At 43.6% G+C, this 25,559-nt stretch overlaps 1 protein-coding gene across 3 annotated transcripts in view; it reads right to left on the reverse strand.

The window, feature by feature from the left end:
* Positions 1–25,559, reverse strand: part of RNASEH2B (ribonuclease H2 subunit B) — a 376,916-nt gene that overhangs the window by 11,307 nt on the left and 340,050 nt on the right. For all 3 annotated transcript variants that reach the window (XM_069639895.1, XM_069639894.1, XM_069639896.1), the window contains one exon: positions 15,316–15,399. In XM_069639895.1, coding sequence (XP_069495996.1) covers positions 15,316–15,399 — 84 coding nt within the window. The remainder of the gene's footprint in view (positions 1–15,315; positions 15,400–25,559) is intronic.

The raw sequence follows: 25,559 nt of genomic DNA on the forward strand, positions 1-25,559 counted from the left end.
CCTGGACAGGGAGACACTGGGAGCAATGGCAAAGCAAGCGACCAAGCAGAAGGGCCCCCTCTGTGGTGATATTAAAACTCTGGGGCAGGACACTGAAACGCAACCAGGAGCTGACCGCTGCCCAGGTTCATTTGCCCATATCTGCATAGTTAGAAGCAGAGGACGCGCCTACCTGGAGGTCAGATCTTCTTGGTTTGTTAGCCGAGATAAAAAAAAGAAATGAAAAAGATTGCACAGCTACTCGATAAGTGACTTAGACAAGCATATATTGGCGCTGGAGAAATGGGTAGATTAGGTGAAAACGACTTTGTTCAAGCAGGGGTAAAAGCAGGCTGAACTGGCTAAGCAAGTGGATACTCGAGCAATAACTAGATATGGTGGTGAATAAGCAAGAGGTTGCTAAAAACAGATAAAAATCCGGGACTAAGCGCCCCCAGTTTAACAGTCATTTAATTGTGTTATATTGGCACACATTAAATGAGGAGGTAAAGCCCATGAATGATAACATGTTTCGGCTCGCTCAGAGCCTTTTTAAAATCTGGGCCGAATTTCGATTAACCAATCCGAAAGACTAAATGTCAATGTAGTAGTAACGGGGTCAGATCCCCAGAACTAAATCTTAGCTCAGCGGGCAAAGAAAATCACACGCGTCAGGGGTCAATGAAAGCATTCAGAGCTTTGATGAAAGCTAGATCGCGGTTGGAAGCTCACTTGGCAGCCCACTTAGCACAACTGATATTGCAAACTAAGAAGTCCTATCTAAGGCCTTCGACAAAGTTGATAGGGCACTCCTCTGGAATAAGATTTGGAATAAACTTCGAAATTGGGGGATTCCAGAGGGTATGCTTGCGATGTTGATCGAGTTGCATAAAGATACCATTGTGAGGGTGCAACTCGACACCCAAGGGCATTTATATGAACTAATCAAAGTGGACAAGGGAGTCAGGCAGGGGTGTTTTGGGGGCTCCCCTTTTTTCCAACGTATTTCTGTCGGATATAGGTAATTTTTGGGAGGCGTCTGCATTGGCCAGCCCGGTATTACATGGGAGAAAGATGTACTGGCTGGCCTATGCAGCTGTCATTGTGGTGCTGGATAAGACAGGAATAGGTCTGCAGCGTCTGCTAACCAAATTGGGGGACTATGCAAGACTAAATGGGTTGTCTATCAACCCTACAAAGTCTAAGACCCCAGTCTTCAAGCACCCTCAGAAAAAGATTCAGTATGCATGCTGGACCTTGGAGGACCAGGTTATCCCGCAGGTGGATGAACCGACTTATTCAGGCTACAAAATCTATGCCTCTCCAGCCTTCCATAAAGGGGAAGTAATGGGGAAAATCTTACAGCTCACTCCTCAGATGCTGAAAGTAAATTCTCTGTTCTTCCCCCAATCAGATTTTATATGGCAAAAGCAGCACCAGTGATCTTATATGGACTAGAAGCAAAGCCCCTGCTCTGGAATTTAAACTGGAGATAATTGGAGGGCCGTTTATGGAAGAAGGCGCTCGGACTCCCATTAAAGGCATGGTCCAGTAAAATGTTTTAATGTCCCTACGGGTCGGCCATGTTTTTTTAAGCCTAAGAGGCTCGATTTTAGAAAACTTTCCTATGGACCTTACCCGAGTTTTCGTCCATTAAACGCACGCGAAAACAGGCACCAGGGAGCCGCCATTTTGTGATAATCCTATCACTTGCCGCCTCGCCCTGGCTGACCTGCTTCTGCGGCACTAAATCAATTCTCCCGCCCCTGAGCCTGTCATCAGCAGACTCGTACCGCCCATTTCCCAACGCCAAAGCACGTCTTGTGTCAACATTCGCTGCGCTTCAGCTAATGACGCGTCGCCATGGAAATGGCAGGACGCCTCTTTCCTCAATAAGTATAAACACACCGTTTCACAACACACAGCAGCAGATTTTCGATTCCATTCCTCTCTCTTTGTTATTTAGAGTATTTTGTGACTCGTTTCTGTGCTCTGGTCAGCTACCTTCGCTGCTTGTAGCCCATGTGAACACCTGTACCATCTCGGTAAATTATTTTACACTGTTTTCCACACAATGGCTACAATAATGCCCTACATGTACGAGCCCGAGTATACCGAGGAGGAAGTACTGGAAAGGGAAGCACGCGAAAACGATGGGAATTCGGACGGCAGTTGGCAGGACGAATCAACAGATGAAGAGCCTGGGCCTAGTCGCCTGGACGGCGTCTCCACCTGGTGCACATGCAATCGGTGCGAGCTAATGCCAACCGAGGAGGAGAACTGCTGCTGCCGAGAAAACTCGGGATGCCTGGCCTACATTTCGGAAGGCGAGCCACGACCGCAATGCATCACCGAGCTGCCAGACTTCAGGGCAGCCTGCCTCACACGGGCTGTGTTGAGAATAATGATGGTGCTTATGCACGGACTTCGCGCAACTGTTCGTCCTCGTAATCCGAGTAACTATACTCTGCTTGTCATGCCACTCCTATTTCATGTTCTTCTACTATATCCAAAATTATATATTCATATCCTAGTAACGCATGAAAGTCATTCATTAGTGTGCATTGTCTAGATAGCATTTTTCCGTGCAGAATGCCATTAGTTACAAGAATTGTCATTGACAACAAACGTTTATTAAACTTATCTTGGTCATTTAAAAACAGTTTGTTTCATTCCTTTTCACAGGTGGTACAGGCTGGCGGCCTATCGTTCCTTTACATGGTGGCTCCACGGGAGGCTTGGACACCGCGTTCGAAGAGTGATACCCGCCTGTGCCGTTCGTGCCATTAGAGAAACGTTCCGAGTGACAGCGGTCAGTACAGGGGATTTTCTCTCGCTGTGCTGCAACCTGACCTGTATAATCTTTAAAGTCTTGTATTTTTGTGTCATGAAAATAAGATACAAAATAAAACACCACATATGTTTTAACAACGGTTGTTTCGATTTTTTTAAATGAATCAAGTGTGTCTCCACTCAAGGATGGACGTCAGACATCTGTGCTCCGAATGGGTGAAGGTCTGGTCGCTGTGAAGCAGGGTGGTCACTATCTATCTAAGCTAACATAACATATTCTCGATAATGCATGCACTAAATAACACTTGTTTAAAGTCTTTCAGTAGGTTATGTCTCTATAAATGTCACACATATATCTATACTAATAATTACCATTGGATTATACAGGCCGTAGGGTCTTGACCACTATAATACACCGGTTGAAGTGTGGGTCTGTGCTCAGAAGAATCTCCGGTATGTGGCATTTGTTATTGATAAGCAACGATATACTATCAAAGGCGGTTCGAGCCAGTGGCTGAGCGCTGGCATGGGGGGCTGTCAGGGGCGCGAAAGGCCAAGGTGCCAAACTGCATGTAGACTTCAAAAGGTATCCCACGCCAAGGGGCCATCGGTCACATGGTCTCCTCAGACCCCGTGTCTCCAGCCAGGCATCCCCTTGAAGCAGGCCGCCCCCCTGCAATCCACATAAGTGTGTCTCCATTCAGCAGTCTTCCTGTGCCTTATCTGCACGCCCCAGGCCCATCCATCCCACCCCCTCTATCAAAGGCGGTTTGCACCCGGGGATGTGCGCTGTCAGGGGCGCGAAAGGCCAAGGTGCCAAACTGCATGTACACTTCAAAAGGTATCCCACGCCAAGGGGCCATCGGTCACATGGTCTCCTCAGACCCCGTGTCTCCAGCCAGGCCTCCCCTTGAAGCAGGCCGCCCCCCTAATACCACGACATACATATGTTGTTCATTCACAAACACACCCCTGTTTCTAATACTTTATAAACCACTTGATATGTCTCATGAGAACATCTTTGAGCTTTGCAAGTCAACTCCTGAACGTGCAACCTGGCAACCACTGAGATCTACACTAATCTGCTCGTCGTTGTGCTATCCGTGAACTTCTGTGACCGCTTAGAGCAAACCCATCAGTGTGCTACCTGTGGCCACCCACCTATTCTCCTGCAACATACTGCTCTGCTTGCTGAATCCAACTGTTTGTTGGTCAAGGTAAGGCCATGTATCCTAGTCATATTTTGCAGATTTTTAAATTTCTATCTATTTGCGAGTAGAGTACACAATAGTGCTATGTTCATTGGTCTCATTGCTATTTACTTGAGTTTCCATTGCTATGCTATCAATAGATCTATTTATTTTCATCTTTGTCTATTGTCATCGAATTGCATCCTTCGGGGGTCCAGTCTATAATGTAAGCATGTTTCCTTCTCGTTCAAGACAGAACATCCAAGGGACGAGTCACATGTTCAGATTTTAGTCACATCATTTTTACATTTCTGCAACTTATGCAAATACTTAGCCGCACATAATGAACTGGTATAGTTCCTGCGGCCAAAACAAACCTTGCATTGATCATTGTATGATTCATTTACTTTTGTATCAAATCTTTATTCATGAAGATTGTATAATAATGTTGATATTTACTTTTCAGATTTATCAACAATGCCTGCCTGTTCGATTAGCGGTTGCCCTTCGAAGACCCATGCTAAATCTGAAGGCACTACAATGCACGTATTCCCGAAAACTGTTGATCGAATAAGAGAATGGGTCAGACATTGCGGATATCCACTGGATGAGCTGGAAAGTAGAGTCCAACAAGTCTTACAGGACAAGAGGGGTGATCGATACCGCATCTGCAGCCGGCACTTTTACTTGGACATGTACACAACATCTTGGGTAACAAAGAAGAATAAACGGCGAACGACACGGAAATTGATCGAAAACGCTATTCCCACTCTATTCGTCCACATTCCGCCACCGGTGAGTTAAGTGTCCGGATTTAGCTTTAAGCCTTGCGGTAGTGTGTAGGTAGCCGAATGGATTAATTGATATTGTAGGTGTTCTATCCCTTGTAATAATTTCGATATTGATATGAGTGTATAGCTTTTTGAATAATAACATTTATCAATATATTCTTTTTCGATTTCATAACCCACAAACGAAATGTATATATATGGGAACAGGGAACTGTGCTGTATTGAGCATTTTTCAAGTATCATGTCGCCTTACATGGCTATTTTTAATATTGGCATTTCATTATCAATCATTAATTTACCTTTACAACTTCTTGACTATGCCTTAAATCTGAAGCAAGAACATTCTACATCCTTGACGTGGTCGCAGTTATCAACCACTTCTAGCGCGTATCAGGTAATCTTACTAGGCTAATATGCTACAGGCTTGTTTTATGCATGTCAAGTAATAGTTTTATTCTATCGTGTAATTATTTTACCGAATGTTTGGTTAGTGCTTTCCAATTGATATACACCTTAGTTATCGTCCACTGGTGTTTGTTTTCAGTTATAATTAGTGTTATCCATACTAATGCAAGTACTGTCTTTCAGGGAGATGCTGAAGCGTCCGCCACATCTACAACATTTCTAGATGTTCTTCACCAGCAGGAGGTATGGATACTGACAGCTCCATCGAGCGTCATCATCAGAGCTGGAATTCTTGTCGTTTGATTGTTCTACACAATGTTTCATTCGTGGTTAGCCGTTGATATGTACCTGTGCTGTCGACCCCAGGTGTGTGTTATGTTTTCACTATTGTAATCCTCACTAATGCAAGTACTATGTTTCAGGCAGTTGATGGAGCGTCAAACCCTGCACTTGATGCGGAGCCTGACATTCAAGTAATTCCAGGGGAAGTGGAAGCGGGACCATGCGTATACGAATCGGCGCAACAGCTTTCGGAAGTTTGCACTACATTTGCAACATCCATAGATATTCTTCAGCAGCACGAGGTATGGATACTGACAGCTCCATCATGCGTGATCATATAACGTGATTCCATTTGCTATACTTTCTTCCCTATTAACGCAAGTGCTGTGTTTCAGGGAGACGACAGAGCTTCCACTACAATCACAACATCCCATTTAGATGATGCAGATGTAAATAAATCGGAGAAATAAGTCGATGAAATCAGCATATTTATATTTTCCTTGATTGTTTCAGAAAATGCATCATTTGTGGTTCTCTCTTTATATGTACCTGTGCGTTCGACCCCAAGTGTGTGTTATGTTCCCAATATTGAAAACCATACTAATGCAAGTACTGTGTTTCAGGGAGATGCTGATGCCTCCTCTTCAATACAATAATTCGTGGGAGTCCATGCAGAACCAGAGGTATGGATACTGACAGCTCCATTGAAATAGATCATCACTGGTCGAATACTTGTCGTTTGATAGTTGCACACAATCTTTAAATCGTGTTTGGCTATTGAGATGAACCTGTGTGTTCGTCCTCACGTGTGTTTTATGCTAACAATATTTTGATACATAGTAATGAAAGTACTATGTTTCAGGGAGACGATGGAGCCTCATTCCGTGCCGTCTTTGTGGATACAGAAAATATAGTCGGTGCAGCGCAAGAGGAAGGGAGGACATGCGGAAACGAATCGGAGCTACAGCGTGCAGATGTTGATGGTCGAGTCAAAAAAGTTGCAAAGAAAAAAAACAATTAAAGGTTAGTTACAAACAGTTCATAACTTGAAAAAAAAATTTGTGCTGGGGACTATTTTATGTTTTTTTCCAGTCAATTGGACTACACTTTATCTTGCGTTTAAACCAAACATCCCTTTTCCAATCTCTCCTCTATTTACCCGTGGGTTTCAGAACTATACATACACAGACAGTGAAGCGAATGAGAGATGTTGCTTGCCAGACCATGTAAACTATGGAGGAACTATTAATTGAGGCGAGGCGTGTTCAGGCTCGAGATGCTCATATCCAATGGCCAGAACATGAATTAACTGTGTTTGGAGAATACAGCAAAGTTGCATTGGACCATTGCTACAGTGCGACCGCACCACCCCAAGAAGATATTGAATGTATTGAAGATAGCTCTGAAGTAGTTGCAGATCAATTCACACAATCTACACCGCCAAAAATTTGCCACCCAAAAACATGTCGACATTGTTGTGTTCTCCCATCAATGTTGAAGTAATAGATGTCGAAATTACAGAGAATGAACCAGCCGCAGCATCCATAGACGCATCAGAACTTGATATCAGCGATATTACTTTCCAATGTGTTGAAATCTCTGCAACGTCACAGGCCGAAACAACGTTGACGCAGGATGACAGTCTAATGAAAGAGAGCAAATACATTGTATTCGACAGTTGTTTGATGGAAATAAGTATGCTGAAATGTGTGCATTCCATTAGAGGGAAAGTATGTGGGAAGCCATTGATTAATGTGACTCGTCAAATAAAAGGCAGTAACGTCAAAATAAATGCCGCCTGTAGATTACATCATAGGTTCTCATGGTCTGCACAAACGATGCTGGGGAAAATGCCAGCAGGCAATCTACTGTGTGCAGCTGCATCACTTTTTAGTGGCTCCAGTTTTAGAAAGTTAGAGGCTTTCTTTCAGTTTGTGGGACTCCATTTCATTTCTAAATCGCTGTACTACATATACCAACGTGATTATTTGTTTCCGGCCATTAGTGATGCTTGGAAAATTGAACAATTGTCTCTAGTAAGTACATTCGAAGGGAAACTTTTCAGGCTAGCCGGAGATGGACAGTGCGACAGACCTGGATTTTCTGCCAAGTACTGCACCTACCACTTTCAGGACATGGATAGTAAGAAAATTGTCAGTTTGGTGTTCGTGCAGGTAACACAATGTACATCCTCAGTGGCCATGGAGAAACTAGGATTTATAAAATCAGTGGAATATCTACAATCAAGGGGAATGCAAATCGACCTCATAGCCACGGACAGACACGTTTCAATTGCCAAGACAATGAGAGAGCAGTTCCCGCATATTAATCATCAATTTGACGTATGGCATCTTGCTAAATTAATCAGTAAGAAAATCTCGGCTGCAGGAAAAAAAAAGGTTTTGAAAGTATTTTGCAGTGGTCCCATTCTATCACCAACCATCTTTGGTGGAGCTCAAAAACTTGTGAAGGGTCAGTGGAAATACTACTTGAAGAATGGCGGTCACTGATGCACCACTGAACCAACGTTCACCGCTGGACAGAAAATCAACATTTCCACCAATGTGAACATGGCCTTTTGTCCCCAGAGGAGGCACGGAAGAAGAAGTGGCTGATTCCATCTTCACCGACACACAAAGCCATTGAGAAGATTGTTTGACAAAACTATCAAGAGATTTGAGAGGACTGACAGAATTCTGTCACACAGGAGATTTGGAGGTGTTCCACAATATGTGACTAAAGTACAGGCCAAAGCGCTTGCATTTTAGCTTTCGGGGCATGAAACATCGCACTCTACTAGCGGTCTTGGCACATAACAGCAATGTCGGACGTGAACAATCTAGGACTAGGGGTAAAGTAAGGATGCCTCGCTACACTAAGGTGTTTTCAAAACGAAGTAAGCAATGGGTGATCAAACCAGTCTATGATGAAATGCAGTTCGACTTTGTGAAAGGCCTTATTGTTGCTGTGTTAGAGAAGCACAGATATGGAATTTTGGACGTTTCTGTGCAGAGCAGTGATCCATTGCCACCGAACATTGCAACTGTGCCATGTCCACCCGAAGCACAGCTGGTTGTGAAGTACAAATCCCGGTTTAAATAATTGCAATACGATTGTCTTTTTGTAAATAAATGTTATTGTACAGTGTACCTGTAACCCTAACCCCTACCTTCACCATCATGGGTGGCAAACAAGCTGGGTGTCATCTGGGTGTCATCTTTGAATTCTCTCTATTCACCTCATATGCGTATGTATATATTTTTCTCATGTCTCATCTCATGTAAATGTAAATGCTGCGCACTGTAAACGGAGGGGAGGCTTGCGTATTGCAAATAATAAAACAAACAATAAATCTCACTTATAACTCAACTCTTGTGGTACTTTATACTTTCCCTGACCTTCCGCCAAAAATTAAATGTCTCCATAGTTATGATTTTTTGGGGCTGCAAAGCTCGCAGACAACGGGGACAAAATTGGGGGCCTTAGAACGCGCCAAGCGGGCCGTGGCATTTGGGAGAGAAGCCAGTTCGCATTTGCACATTGAAGTGCACTACATAGAGGGATTCTAAACTTCAAGTTCTTACAGGTGCCTTTACTACGTGATGTTGCAAATAAAGAATGCGAAGGACAGCGGCTTTGATTTTCAGCTCGCGCCCAGAAGAGGCCCACAAGTCGCACTGGAAGTATAAGGGTCTATTGTTTTTTGACCTTGAGACAGGGACCATGCTGAAAGAACTACATTTGAAGGGGGTGCGCAATAACGTAAGACGATAAGCCAGAAAATTCAGAAACTAGACGAGTTTCATTTTATTTCAGTATACGAAAAATCGTTGTCAAGAGCACAGTCCGTTTTACAGACTGCATTACGAAGAGACACAATGGAAATTTCAAATATAATGTGAGTAAATCTTTAGGCGCTTTTATACTGGAATGAAGAAATAATGAATGGATGCATGAATAAATGAATGAATGAAGAGCTAGGAAAAGCAAGGAAAACGTGTTCGTAGTTGGCACATGGGCATGCAGGTCCACTGGTCTCACCGATCTCGGTCCTTGGCACAGCCACTTTTTCCTGCACTGCCTACCTGCACTAAGGGACCGTCTCTGTATCCTTCAGCCCCTTCTCCCGGCATTTACCTTGCACTTGCCACGAGCTGGCCCTATTATTTATCTTGTATTCGACTAACCATGTACAGCACTTTTAACCCCCTCCCCCCTTCCCCATGCGCGATCTGAAAGACACCTGGCCTAGTAGGATTGTTGTCTGTCTGCCCTTATTCCCCCCCCTGCCTCGTCGCGCCTTGAAATACTTGTGTATAGGCGCGTTACAAATGCCATATCATAGATCATATCATTCCACACGCATGTAGACTAACTGTCGTTTATCATTGTGTGTTGGCCTCAATTTATTTAGTTACTTTTCGCATTGATTTTAGAGCCGAACATACTGCATTGAACTATCCTTGCAAGCAAATAGTTTCTGATCGGCCGTAATAAATAAAAATTAGTAATATTAATGAAGATCGGCTGGCGAGATTATTTTTTTTGTTTTCATAACAGGTATTTCCTCCCCTTCTGCTACTGTCATCGGTTTGAGACACCGGCAGACGGATTCTTCGTGAGACACCTGCAGCTTCGTGTGAACAACTGGAGCACACTGACAATTTTATGGGACGATCGCCAAGGGCCCACATGCCCTTACGCTGTACTAGTGGCTAGAAGCAACATATCAACCTTTACGATGGACTAGTGCCAAGTTGATGGAACAGCCTTGCGGTTCACCGTGCTTCCAAAGTGCTTCTTTTAATGAAAAGCAACACCCTGTGTACCATTGCGGATACAGATAAAAGAAAATAAATGGCTTTCGAAGTTCATATGGCAATTGCTGAATATTCTCTAAACATTTAATGTCAAATAAATGTACTTTACCAAATGTACTGTGTTGCTGTTTGATTTTAAAGTACATTTTCATATTCCGAATTGTGGCACGCTGTGTTGGGAGATGGTCTGTTTGGTTTCCGGGTTCTGTGTGGAGTCGCGTAGAAGATGACTGGGCGTGTTTGCCTACGCAGCACAGTAACGTCACGGAGAGAGGCGGGGAATATGAATGTTTTGATAATGTCAGACTCAGGGGCGGGGGAATTGATTTAGTGCCGCAGAAGCAGGTCAGCCAGGGCGATGCGGCAAGTGATAGGATTATCACAAAATGGCGGCTCCCTGGTGCCTGTTTTCGCGAGCGTTTAATGGACGAAAACTCGGGTAAGGTCCATAGGAAAGTTTTCTAAAATCGAGCCACTTAGGCTTAAAAAAACATGGCCGACCCGTAGGGACAATAACATTTTTTACTGGACAATGCCTTTAAGTACACCATCTTGGAGTCTGAGATTCGAGTTAGGCATAAAATCACTGGGCTGTTTGGCAGATTGGAAACTGGTTTAACTCTATTGGGCGACTATTACAGCACAGAACTGCACACTCTACGGGGAAACTAAAGTACATCTCGACTGTTCAAGGTCCAGGATCCTTGACAAATTGGAGTCAAGAATTAAGTATATTTTGATAAGGGTGGACTCTAATTTGGAAACAATTACTAATCACCAAAAAGTAAAAAGGGTCCTGGAACTGAATGACTGGATAGAAACAATTGCAAGTCTGCAGGACTTGGTCCCGTCTAATCAGTTTCTTTCGGTTGAAATTTTTTTTTAAAACAAATACAATAATCGGGTTGGATTCCGCGTTACTTAGTAAAGTTTCCAGATAGACAAATTAGGAAGCATTTTCTCAGAATAAGATTGAACTTGATTCATACCGGGGAAGTTTTGGCTAAGCGAAATCAAGGGGATGAAGCCAGCAAACTCTGCAAAATATATACCATTCCAGCTAACCAATCGTTAACACATCTTTTGATGGTTTATGAAGGAAATTGGTGTCTGAGATCAGCTCTTAGCAGATTTGTGGTAAGGGAGGAGGAGCTGATTTCGGAATCTCTCTGGGATAGAATGATCTCTGGTCATGCAATAGGTTTAACATCTACTGTAGTGCAAATTTTGAAATGATTTAATGTCATTATCTGAAGGTTTGGAAAACTGAAATCCCCCAATTTAAAATCATTTTTTTGTCTAATGTTGTTCATCCTGAAAGAGGTCAATGGTACACGCTGGGCCCAATGAAATTGGATTTTATTAAAGGCATTGTAATTTTATGTTGGAAGTTGGGAAGTGGCCGAGTAGTACTGTTAGGGATGGAAATTGATATCAAAGCCTGTAATTGTTTATGTTACTGTTTGAAATACATTTTATTATTATTAGCGATAAAGGTTTTGTAAAGATTTCTTCTTTTAACCAAATACAAAAAAATAAAAATAAGCCCTATTACTTGAGGTGGTAATGACAAATTGGTTTTTAGGGGCAAAGGTCCAGAAGCAGAGGGCGCAAAATCACACAACTGAGGAATAGTGAGGGGGAACTAAGCTGTGCCAAAACAGACAACATGGCATTAATGGAGGCCTTTCATGGTGGTTTGTTGATGGGGGAGGATGGATGCAATGCTTCAGCAGGCCTTCAGGGGGAGAATAAAGCTTCCTCAGGTATCAGAACAGCATAGACAAATTCTGGAGGCTCTCATTACATCAGAGGAAGTGGGTACTGCTATAAGGTCTCTGCCAAGCAATAGACATCAGGCTCGGATGGTTTTGTGAATGGTTACGAAAAAACATTTCAGTCATGGTTGTTACAGCCCCTAACTAAACTGTTTAATAAAATCAGTGAACACAGGGTCATTTCACAAGATATGGGGTGGTCTATAACATCCCCGATACTTTAACCTGGGAAAGACCCGACTGAATGTGCCAGTTACATGCCTCTATCCCTACTCAATGGCGATGCAAAACTGTATGCAGAGGTACTGGTCAGGCGATTGATGGGGGTGTTACCGAAGATTGTTCATCCAGATCAGGTGGGATTTATTCTGGGCCGAGATATGCAGAACATTCAAAGGCCAGTTGACGTCATTAACTGGGAGGGAGGGGGATATCCGGGCAGAAACTCTCGATCGCAGCCCTAGATGCCACTCAGCATTTGATAGTTTAGATTGGCGATTCCTGAGAGTGACCCTAGAAGCTTTTGGGTGTGAGCTGGAATTCAAACGCATGGTAATGGATAATTTTCAGATCCCGACTACGAATGAAGTTTGCGCTTAATGGAAGACTCTCGGGCGTAGTCAAGGTTAGGCGGGGCACATAGCAGGGAGGTCCCCTCGCACCGTTAATTTTCGCTACGGCTATGGAGCCATTGGCTGAGGCAATCAAACGGGATGAGGGAATACGTGGGTTAGTTGTTAACAATGATGCTCACAAAATGTCGTGATACGCAGATGATGTGATGTTGTTCCTGTGTAACACATCCCGATCCTTTCACACAGTTATGTCCCTATTGGAGGACTTTGCAATTGCCTCAGGGTTTACAATTATTTATTCCAAGTCTAAGTTTCTAAATAGAACAGGAATCGGAAGAGGTGGAGGGCTGGAGCAACAGCTTTCCTCTTTTCTGGGAACCAACTGGAAACAAATATTTGTGAATTAAGCTGACCAGAGACTATAGGGGAACTATACAGAGCAAATATATCCCCTTATGGGATAAAGTAACAGAGGATCTTGGTAGATGGGACCTTCGGGAATGATCATGGTTCTCCCGAATAGCAGCAGGTAAAATATATGTGGTCGGCTCTCTCCCAGTTAGGATTTCGGCCCAAATGCTGGAAAAGTTGCAGAAGGATATTCCCTCTTATTTGGAATAAACACATTTTGTGATCAGCGCTGATGAGGGGCCTGGGGGTTCCCGAACTGGCGAGGTATCCATTGGTAGCAATGTTGAATTGGTTTTCACTTGAGGGGAACTACATTTAACTTGCTGAGATCTTAATTATTTTTGGGTACCTCAGGGCATGGGGTGGGTGGCCCCTTATAGGTAATCGAATGTTCCCTACGATATTGGGACCAGGCATTATATTGGAAGGGACAGGCGCTGGGCCTTGTGCCCTTTACTTCGATGGGGATGGGATACACTAGTGATTTTGGTCCAGGATGGGGCAATATTTTTGGGAGGCTTGGGGGGGGGGGGGGGTTAGCTCCATGCGGATACTAGCACTTTGCTATAAAGGGGGAGCGCCCTTGAACTTGGACTGTAAAATAAAATTTCAGGTTGGAGGAATGGGAGAGGTTTTGCTATACTCAGATCTGACATTGGATCGCCCATAGGGCTTTAAGGATGCAAGTGCGCCATCCCCATTGGGTCTAAACTATGTGGGATGGGTTGTAGCAGAAGGAGGCTTCAAGGCTTTATCGCTTGTTGGACAGGGCATTGCCGGAGGACAGCCTAATATATAGAAGAAGGGGGAAAAGGACTTGGGAGTCACGATCCTCAGGGAAGAGTGGGGGCAGATATGGGGTAAGAGCTCATAAAGCGTCTAAATGTACAGCCATCAAAGAATCGGCTTATAAAGTGTGCCTTCGGTGGTACCTTACCCTAGAAAGCGAAACAAGATAAACAATCGGCTATCTCCCTTGTGCTGGAAGAACTGTGGGGAGGTGGGTGATTTGGGACATGTGGTGGTTCTGCCCGAAGGTGCAGACTATTTGGAAGGAGATCTTGAGTCACATCAAAGAAACAGTGAGAATCCAGCTTCAATGTACACCAACAGTATTGATTTTGGGGGCCGTCACCGAAGACCTATATGCAGCTAGTGGGGCTTGGGCTTCTCAGATCATTTATTGACAGCGGCAAGAATGACACTTGCTCATGGATGGAAAAAGGAAGAGGGCCCAGTAGAGGCTCAAGACCTGGGGGGTAGTACCTATGGAGAAAGTGTGTTTCCTAGTGGATGGGACGTGTGGCTGCCCCTCTACGAATATGTGAAAATAGGGAAAATCACTATCATATACCTCGTTTGTTGAAAAAGTTCTCCATACTTGACCGTGAATCTCATGGGATGTTAACTGGGAGGTGACGGCAGGGAGGAGGTATGAAAGGCATGAACTACTGATATGCTACATTTGTTTATCCTTTTAGGTTGCGGGTGTTGGGGGTGGGTAGAAATACTGTTTATGATCAAATACTGTCATCGTCTCCAGGTTCCCAAGGATTTTGGGGAGCAACAATGAAATGTTTGAATGGATACTGTCTATATGCTCTGAAAGCCTGTATCACAGCTTCTTGGAGATGATGCACAAATAAAAAAAGCTTTAAAAAATACAAGCAGTGTAAGTGTTTTGGCAGTCTCCAAAACACGGACATTGTGACTCTTCTTTACAAGGGTCCCAAAATATTAAGAGAAAAGAAAGTAAAAGCAGAGCCCCATTTTGTTGGAATCAAAACAGAACCTCCCTAGTTTCACAAAAAGGTCTCTAGTGCAAAAAAATAAAATGTGCAAAAAAGTAAAATGTACAATTATATTCTTGCCAACTACATGAAGCAAATCCTGCTTGTAGCACATTGGCACATGCATAAACAGTGTCAAGTGAAGCATAGTATTAGAATTGTGCAACCTGTCTTTTAGCAATGGTTTAATGTATATTAACATACACATTAAAGATAACTAGATAATGTTTAAACAAATATTCAGGAATTGGGAAATATGACCTATTTAAATATGCCTTTGTGTCTCCAACCCACAATCCATCATGAACCCCACATCAAGTATTGTACCCAACTGATGGCTGCATGCCAGGGGTGACTTTGAAAGTACTTGCCAATGCACGCTGTAGCCCGCTTATGACAAAAACATGGCAAACCAACACTAAAGTTTAGTGGACTTAGAAAATATGACCAGTGACTCGAAATAACCAAATTACAAATTCAAAAGAAAATAAAACTACATACCTTTTTGCTATTCGTCTCTGTAGAGTTGCTCTTTGAGTAGTCTTCTTCTGCTTCCACAGCCGCCCCATTTGCAGTTTTCCTTTTCTGAAATGTTAGATTGATGAATTGGTGCCGTCAAACTGTATGTTGTATATGTTCGAGGAAATACTTTCCTCCCAGGCAAAAAAAACGCATGCAGGCCGGGGTCAATAACAGGCACGCTCTGACAAAGTGCTACTTGTTACCAGCGAATGGTACCAATATTAAGTGAGAATAATTACTGGGCATACATGTTTTGCCCTCCAAACTAGGCACATGTCAACTGAGTGGTGGTTTTAAGGTTGCATGAAAGAAAATACAATATGGAAAATGAAAATACAATCCAAGTGTAAATGACTATAACATGCTAAAAATGAGGCAGCGAGGAGCCGAGAGAACTGAAGCAACAAAAACCAAAACTGGGAAATGCTGGCTGCTACCAGTATGTCATGCACGCAATCAGAAAAGGTATGCAGGATTGACGGTTGCACTTAGAACAAGCAGGTTGCTTCTGACAATATGTTTGGGTCCTGAAGATTTGAGGAATGGGGTGCAAAGTGACCGGCAAATGGCAGGAAAAACATTCAAGCAGAAATTCATCACATAACACAACAGCAAGTCTATAAATATCCAAGGAATCCATTCATGTATTTTAAATTCAATTTTTGTAAACAAAAGAACAAGAAAGCACATGTATCTATTAAAAGAACAAGGAATCCATTCATAAATGTGGAGAGATTTGTATTCGTTCGGCCTCACGGCTGATAGTTTTAGGTTAGTTTAAGGTGTTCATAGTTTGACATGTAGTCCACGCGAGGTCATTTAGGCTTTGGAATGTCTCAGTACGAAGGCAACGGCCCAGCCCAATCCTATAATCCAAGCAATTACTATACTGGTCCAACACTACATAGCATTGTGCGTCTTATTTCGCTTTCACATTCCTGGGTGATTTACAAATCTGAACACCAAGTAATTGGTGATTTACCATCATTTAATGCAGACTTCTTAAACACAAACACTAAATTCCCACTCCACCTTATTTCGAAAAGTAATTCATTCAAGAAAATCAAGAATCTTGAATCCGTGCAAAAAGTCGACTTTCCTTGTGCCTTAGTATGTGAATATTATTTTAAACAGCTTCTTATTTTGTGTAGATCCAGGACTTGCTCCACCATCTTTCTAATACCAATCATGGCTATTGACAGTTTAATTTTGTGACAAAAGAACTAACAGTATTCCAAGAGCTGTGACAAACATTGATAAGATGCAGAGCAGAGAACCAACCACTTCAATACAGAAAATTACAGCATTGTGCATGAAAATCATAGTCCTTAAAAACGATTTAAATGTCCATCTTGATATGAGAACCGTTACGGTTTATACAGAGCTCACAAGTTTCCCCACTTCCATGCATGAGAAAGCCACCCAGTCGTGATTTTCCCCCCTTTGAATTCCGGGACTTAGAATTCTGGGATTTGAAATCATAAATTTAAAATGGAAAAAAACGAAAGGAACCAAAATGGGCTATCTCGCGCATGGAATGGGAAAACTCGGAGCTCTGGATTAAAATGCATCATTGATTTCAAACGTGGTTATCAAACCACTTTCTGGACATACAATACTGCTTTAATTGCCCTGCCAAGAAATGTGTGAACCCCTGGAACACTGTGCTGGTGGTAACTGATTTTGACACTGTGGCAACTCCTTCCACCAACTGCTTAGAGCCGTTTTCTTGCCCACAGTTATATTTTTAACTTCGGATATTAAAGTGATAATGGTTTTACATACAGGTGTTCTCATTCAAACCAAACATGCTTGGCTCATATTATTTGAGACTGCCCCTCAAAAGCTCCAAGCGTTAGCAGCATGAGCTTTGGAAGTATTGGAAGATTCCAAGTCTAAACATTCATGCCTAGAGTCAGAGGCGTAGACAGGGTAGGACCTGAGCGGGCAAGTCCCACCCAAAATCTGTAAATGCCTGCTCATCAGCACTGTGTGGGCATTTGCAGGATCTTAATATCACTGCGGTGGGTCCAACTACATTAGCTTCAGGCCTCACTAGTTCGACAATCCTGGCTGTACCTCTGCCTAGAGCTTTAACTGAGAGCACCAATTCTACATTTTACATTGAACTGCTCAAACAAACAAACGATCAGTATATGATATCCCCATCCAAATGGTAATTCATCAATGCAGACCAGACTGACTCCATGTCAGTTAGCAAGGTGTTCAAAAAGGGTGACTATCAAAGCCGTGACGCTGGGAAAAATAATACATCACTGGCAGGATAAAGCAACTTCTGCACATATGCCCTTAACAAAGAACTGCAGAAATGGCTTTCTTTGCATCACATTGCTATGTGGATTAATTAGGTTGTGTGAGAGCTGGACTGAGGCACATTCTGAGCCAATCTGAGTCGGACCTTACAACATGATTGCATCCTCTCGGCAGTTGGACTTCTTAAAAATTAGAGTTTCTCATCCTTAAGATCTACAAATATGAAGCTGGGGATCAGAGGTTGAGAAAAAGGGAACATATTATAGGAGAGAAGAATTCACTGAGTTACTCCATAAACTCATTCCATTTTCAAAGTTTAGTGTATGTGGATAGCATCCGTTAGGCAAGATTTGGAGCAGTACCCTTTGGGTGCACTACAACAACCTTGACCTCCTGGCAATAGGAACCCAACCTTTGGTATAAGTCTGTACTACACAGGTTGGTAGTGTGGCTGAGCAGCCAGGCTAATCTCAAGAGGGGCCAATGTGAGCAGTAGGGGAGTTACAGAGATCCACAGTAACAAGTATCCAAATAAAACACATACTCAAGGTTTCTTGATTAATAATTATTAATTTAACAGTCAGTTTGAATAAGCCGTCTTCAGAAGTGGCAATATAATGGTAACACGCAAATGCACTCCAAAATACACTCTTAGTTTTTCTAAATCAGCAAATACCTGTTTGGGATGGCACCCACCCTCAGGTGACCCAAATAGCTAGGAACCTGGACATTAATAGATCACTGGTACATTTAGAGCAATACTGAGATGAGTGCTAAGGTAAACAGATTTCTGAATAAAACAAGAGATCACACAAATATTCTGAAGCAGGTAAGTACTTTTGAACCCCCAAAATGCAAAGTAAATTAACCCTTTCCTGTAAGTCACAAGCAGAGGAGGGAAGAGTCATTCAGGGAGCCAGGCCAGCCAATGCCAATTGGGCAAAAGTCTAGGTGAGCTGAAGCACTTCTTGCAGGTAAGTAAAAGTCTTGCACAATGTTTTAGAAGTCTTTATAGAAAAAGTAGAATCAAAGTAGGGTCACAAGCTGGGAGGCTTGTGAGAGGTAGAAGATGCAAGCCACTCTACAGAAGCAACCAAGACAAGTCTCAACTGAGATCAAATAAGGCTACAACAAGAGGCAAGTCCTCTCAAATTTTACAGTACCTTTGATTAGAAGAAATGGTTCCAGCTGGCTTCTGTTCCTGTGCAGCTCGGTGGATCCTGTTGTTCCTGGGCCTCAGTCGTGGGGACAAGAGGGAGGACGTCTGAGGACTCCTACACTGCAATGGGACAGTCAGCGGCAGAAAAGGACAAACTTCTATTCAGCAGCACTTCGCGGTTTCAGCCCCTCGCGCCTCGGCAAATGGTACCACTGCCGACTCTCGGATACCACTCTGGACTTCCTCGCATCTGGGGTCCAGCACTCTGTTGCGGTGGCTCAGACTTGGTCAGTCCTGCTTAATGGGAGTCCGGAGGATCTTCCACAAGCTCGGGTCGGACTTAAAAGTGATGCACTCCGTTTGGTGTTTGGTGTTCCTCTCCCTGGCACTCCAGTTCCAGCAGCAGCAGCAGAAGTACAGCCAGCTCTGAGAGGATGTCCGAACGAGTTCACTTTGGAGTTGATTGGTCCCACCAACTCAACGGGAGAAGTCGAGCTTGCAGGGCTTCTGTAGTCGAGGCGAATTTGGAGGTTCAGCACAGCAGCAGGGCTTCACCGGTCAAATCAACGGTCCATGAGTTGGAGCAGGCGTCTCTTCCAAGTTCTTCTTCGGATTCCTTCATCCAGTGGTCGACTCTGTGAAGCCAAAAAGCCTTGCCTTTTATGCAGGTTTCTCCCATTCATTCCAGCCTAGCTGTCAAATTACAGCAGGGTGGCTGTCCTTGCCGGACAGCCAGCCGACCAATCACCTTTGGGTGACCAAGTAACCTGTAACCAAGGGGATTAAGCACAGGGAGTTTCGGGCACCTCCCCCCACTTCCTGCCCCAGCCAGACATACTGGAGCCAGAGGCGGACTTCACTCGTGAATCCCGCCAAAGACAAAATGAACAAAGAGACCAAACCTGGTTTGGCGTGCAGAGTAAATTGCAAGAAGGACCTTTCCGGCAAGAAATGGCGAAAAAAGAAGACCGGGCCATTTTGACAAAATGGGCATTCATGGGTGCCTTACTGCAGCTGCGAAAGCAGCCAGCTGTAAAAACACAATGGTAGTAAAAAGTAAACCACTGCCACCAGCCATTAATTGTAGAAAGGGTAACATAAAATTGTTACATGAGAAACTAGACAAAGGGGATACTAAGTAACCCCTCCAGCACCCTGTGGTAAGATAGCATGTGCTGGGTCTAGAAAGTTACAAAATGTAAGTAAAGTCAATTTCACTTCACTGCTCTTGGAAACAGTTTCACCAAGAGACGGTATTTAAACCTTTGGGAAATCGAAGAGACTTCCCTGTGCCACTGCACTGAAGTTGTTGTGTGTCAGAATGCAAAGATGAGGTTTATGGAATTTGTCAGATTCCAAAACCAAAAAGAAACAAGAGTTCAAATCACAGAAAAATACTTGAGTGGGAAAAGGGTCTCACTCTCTCCAGGTTAACAATTAAAAAGTCCAAGAATCCAGAAAAAGTGCTGGGGATCTCCAAGATAGAGAGGAATTAGCACATTTCTGAGAACTCTCCCTAACACCATCAGTAAGTGTACCAAAGCTACCTGAAAGGAAGCCAACAAGGCATATATATATATATATATATATATATATATATATATATATATATATATATATATATATATATATATATATATATATAGCCCTTGTGCATGACCTAACAGCGTCCCCACCTGCATCTCATCCTCGTATGCCAAAACTGAGCTTCTGAAGCACTTTTGGAAGGAGGGGTGAAGGTTTGGTTGTTCTGAAGGGAGACATTATTAGAACTGAAGTACAGACAACTTTTACACTTCTCTCCATGTTCCTGCACTGCCAACATAGGAAGCCAGCAAATGCTGGGAATCTCTGGATATTTATTGGCACCTGTGGGCCACGAGGAGAGGTGCACATGATTCTACTCATAATTGCCAGTACTGGTTTTCAAAGCTATAGACACTGTGTAAGAACTTCCTTCATTTTGGCATGTCAACGATGTTAGGAAGAATTTTCATTTCTGTGCTAATTCCTCCCACCTTAGAGACCCCCAGCTCTTTTGCTGGAGTTGGGACTTTTTAATTTTAACTCCTGAGTGAGTGGGACCTTTTTTTTTTTACTCGCTCATTTGTTTTATCCTGGTTAGGATTTAATGTTTTCACTGCTTTGGGAGCCTGACAAACACCATAGGCATCTGCTTTTTGTATAGTGACACACAGCACCTTCAGTGCAGTGTCACTGAAGTCCTTTGGATTTCTCTTAAGGTTTAAATACCTTTTATTGGGTATACTACCGTTCCCAAGAATATTAAGGTGAAATTGATCTTACCAGTTTTTCTTTTGTAGGTCCGGCCCACAGCATCTTATGTGGAGTGTTGGGGGTTACATAGTAGCCCCTTATCCTACTTTCTTGTGTAATATGTTTTGTTACCCTCACTACTTTAAAGAGCTGGTGGCAGTGGTCTAATTTTTACTACAAGTGTGCTTTTCTACCGCAGGCTGAACCCTCAGCTGCAGTAGAGCACCCATGGGTGTCCCTTCAGCCCTAAAGCCTGCCCCTGGCTCCAGTGTGTCTGGAAGGGCAGGAGCTTCCCGAAACTCCCTTGTCCTTTGTCACTAGGAGTGCCTGAACAAAACCAGTCCTGACTGGCCATCTGGCTGTTCTGAAAGGATAGCCACCCTGCTGTGTGACTGACAACCTAGGCTGTGAATGAATGGGAAACTTGCTTAAAAAGGAGAGGGTTTCGGGACTAGAAGCAGAGTCACCTCTGGAAGAAGCATCCGAAGCAGAAATCAGGAAGAGAAGCCTGCTGCAACTTCCTGGACCTCGAAGTACCTGTGAAGCCCTGGTTCGGTACTGATCTCCTTTTTCACCTCGACAGAGAAGCTCCTGACAGAACGACTTCTCTCCTTGAGTTAGTGGGACCAACTAACCCAGAAACGAACTCTACTTTGGCGCAATCCCCGACTTGCTTTGCCTCTCCGTTGCTGCAGAAGCCCAATGCCAGGGGTCGAGTGCCCATCACAGAGTGCAACGTGTGCCGCGGACCAATCTGGCTAAAAGCTCCAGGAGTCTCCTAAGGACACCCCAGAAGCAGGAAATTCCGATCCAGAGTCCTCCCACCAGAGTCCAGGACCGAGGGAGCAAGGAAAGTCCAAGTGCTGTTTGCGAGGTGCAGAAACCGCAAAGTGCTGCTGAATCGAAGACAGCCCATAGCTGCTGAAGTCCTTGCCGAGTACTGCCACAGGAGTCCCCCAGTTGTCCTCTCTCTTGTCCCCACGACTGAGGCTCCGGAACCAGAGCCTTCTTGGCTATAGCAAGACATCTAGCTGGCCACTTTTCTTCAAACCAGAGGTACTTTTTTGGGCATGGGGTACTTACCTTCTCGCCTTAAATCGTGCTATCTCACTTGAGACTTGCACTTGCTTAACTTTCTGAGTTGATTTCAACTCCCCTTGCACATGCTTAACAGCTTGTGCCTCTTCAGTGATTCTACTTGAACTATCTCGCTTTGTGAAATACTTTTATCCAAGAAGTGCATCAGAACTATAGACTTTGTCCAATTGACTATGGCTGTCCTTGCTCCCTAAAGCCACCTTTCTGAAACCATTGACTTTGGCATGGCGTGTCCCTCATAGGTTGTAATTTGTTGAACACTTACTGCTGGGAAAGGCTTACCTAGATTTCATTGGAGGATTCAAACTGTCTTTACTTAATAAGAAAGTATGTTCTAACCTTTCTATTTTCCTTTAACTCTTCATTCCGGAAACTCAGAGTGTAAAAAGTATATTGGTGTTCTATATAAATGCAATAATATCCTTGTTATTGAAGTCACTTCAGGGTGTAGGAGAAATCTATTAGCATATCCAAAGAGTATGCACTAATTTTATTGACTGTTGAAGTTATTCCAAAGTTTGCTTGACTGTTGCAAACAATTGCCTTTTCTAAAGAAGCTCAACTAAAACTTGATGTGTAAATAAATATATGTATAACTAAAACCTTGAGAGTGTAAGTGTTACTTGGTTACTTGTATTGACAGATTTCATTTGTACAGCTCTACAGCTCACATTTACCCCTCTTGAGATAGGCCTGGCTGCTCAGTCACACTACCAAATTGTGTAGTACAGACCTACGCCAAAGGTTGGGTTACCTAATACCAAGCAGATAAGTCTCGTGCAGTCTCGCATAGTGTGACTGCACTTATTCTTACTTAAGAAAAGGGAAGGTAGTAGCTTTCAAAAAGGTCAATTGCCTGATTCAGTGCATTCAGCATGTGCGTGCTTAACAACCACCAGTCTTGCGTCCGTTGGCACTATAGAACTTTACTTGGGCCACATGGTGGAGAACTACATCTTTCACAAGAGACCCCAGCTGGTTGACAATGTTTAGAAATAACTGGGCAAGAGTTTTTACCTACAGCCTAGGTGCCAAGTTTAGTATAGTCAATGGCATGCTTTTTTGCTACACGCTTGTAAAAGGGGATTTTGGGGTTCTTTTAGTCATAAGGAATGCATGGTTATTACCAATGTATTGCTGGTAGACAGGCGTTATTACTATTTTTTCCGACTCAATGAGGTGCTGAAAAAATTTCCTGGAGGCAGGGGAGCAGATAAGGAGGTGGAGGAAAGGGAAATCACAGGAAATACTGTGAAGACCTCTCTGCAAACAAGATCACAATTTGAAAAAAGGCAGGATGTGTAACTGGATATTCTGTCTAAGTGACAGTAAAGAAGTCAAAAAGAAGTTACATCGACTTGAGTGACCAGCCAACAAACTAATGTACAAACAAAGGACTCCTCTGGGGAGTCGCCCTGTCTCCTTGGTTATGCGGGACCTTCCCTCCTGCCTTCTGTGAGGTTTTGACATTTCAGGACAGGGATCAAATAGATGCATCTCTTGACAAGGTTTCCACTGGATGGGTAGATGTTTGTGGTGAAAAGAGGGTGCTGAAATGAGGGCCCTCTTATAATTTACATGGTGAAGTCTCCAAACAGTTGTGTTGTTCGGTTAAGCATGGTTCATTGTAGTGTTACCAAGAATGGATGTGCTCCACAACCAACGGGTGGGGGCTGATGCTGCATCTCTTAACTGTGCTTAGTCAGACCCCCACCTCACTGGGGAAACTGGAAGAAAAGGATTTTTACACAGCTCAATAGCTGTTGGCTCCCGTGCCACCTCCATTGTTTTGTTTCTCAGTACAAGTAAACAGTTAATCCAGTAGTGTTTTTTATCTGTAAGACTATTGCAGTGCTGTGCATCTCATAGCTCTTAGTAAAGAGGCGCTGGTTCGTGGCCTGGTTAAAGCGCGATGGAAATAAAATATCAATCAAGCACGTTTTTCAAAATAGTCAGAAATGTGTATTCGTTCCTGCATTCAACTGGTAAAACAGCCGCATTGACTGAGCGCTTGCCCAAAGGATAGCATGCTGGCTGGGCAGATCCAGACTTCAATTCCTCCAAAAGTTGACGAAAGTAGTAGCATTTGACTATGCATTTACGGTGTTTAATATAGCATTATACTTGTAGTCATTTAAATTAACTAATTATTCCTCATCTAAAATTGGGTTCACGTTGTGGCTGGTATCAGAACTGTTAAACAGCTTTCACCAGTAAGCACAACTGAGCCCCTCTGTGCTAAAACCACACCGAGAGCGTCTTCTGCAGAGGTGTTGCTAGGGGAGTTTAGGGGGGGGGCTGAGGGGGCTATAGCGCTGGGTGTTTTGCTTGTAGCCCCGGATAGAAACTCAGGAGCTACAACCACAGGGCTAGCTAGCCTCGAGTCCTGACCGTCCCAACATTCGAGTAGCCCCAGATCTAATACCGCTGGTCTTCTGCACACTTCACCTTCTTGCTTTTTCCATAGCTGTGCCCGAGAGGGTACAGCGTTTTTGCCTTGCTCGGTAAAGCTTCCCCAATACGCAAAGTGTGGAAGGAATCCAAAGGAGCCACTTGGAGGATGAGGACTGCAAAAGCTAGAATTGAAGGAGGCAAACATTCTAGAAGATCACCTATTCAAACTAGGCATTGCCTTGCAAAATATGTCAGCTAACATTTAGTGCTTACAGAAATCAGGATAGGCCTGGAGACTCCCACGAGAATAGAGATGGTATACAACTTTGTCGAAAAACAGATGCAGTCTTGATTTCAGTGCCATGGATCTCTAAGGTGGGGGAAACGTTTGGGATGTTGTTGCATTTTGGAATACAGGGAAACAGAAATGAAAGGCTGTCTGCAGGAGGTATTGCCTCGGTGGAGCACAGATTTCAGGAGAAAGAACAGATTACTCACTGTAGTGGCTACTGTACTTCTAGTCTAGAATTCCAGTGCATCTATAGTTAGTACCTAACAGAGATGTGAATAGAGCCTATTAACAGACTACAAACCACCCGTTACAAATGCTAGTCACATGAGCTGCACACGGCTCCACCTCTACAGACTCTGGCCTCTGGCTTCGTGCGCCAGGCCTTTTTCATACTTCTCAGCCAAACACAACTGTATGCCAACTTCGAGAAGGAAACGAAAGATTGTGTGGTTTAAAGGCACCATAAACCAAGTATATTAGTCAGCTAATTCTGGCTCCTATGTCCATTCCCACCATAAAAAAGGGCCTTTACCTACTTTTGGGTGGAGTCCCGATTCAGGATTGAAGTTTTATTTATATAGCATTTATTTATAGCGCTACGAACTCTCAGTCATCTGAGCGCTGCTTATTACCCACGGTATGTGGGGCTCATTTCTCGACCTCGGAAGGATGAATGGCTGAGTTTAGCCCTGCCGCGATTCAAACCTGTGTCAGCAGGCTCTGCACAGA

This window comes from Ambystoma mexicanum, chromosome 7q (assembly GCF_040938575.1).
Source record: "Ambystoma mexicanum isolate Mex_15411 chromosome 7q, UKY_AmexF1_1, whole genome shotgun sequence".
Lineage (NCBI taxonomy): Eukaryota > Metazoa > Chordata > Amphibia > Caudata > Ambystomatidae > Ambystoma > Ambystoma mexicanum.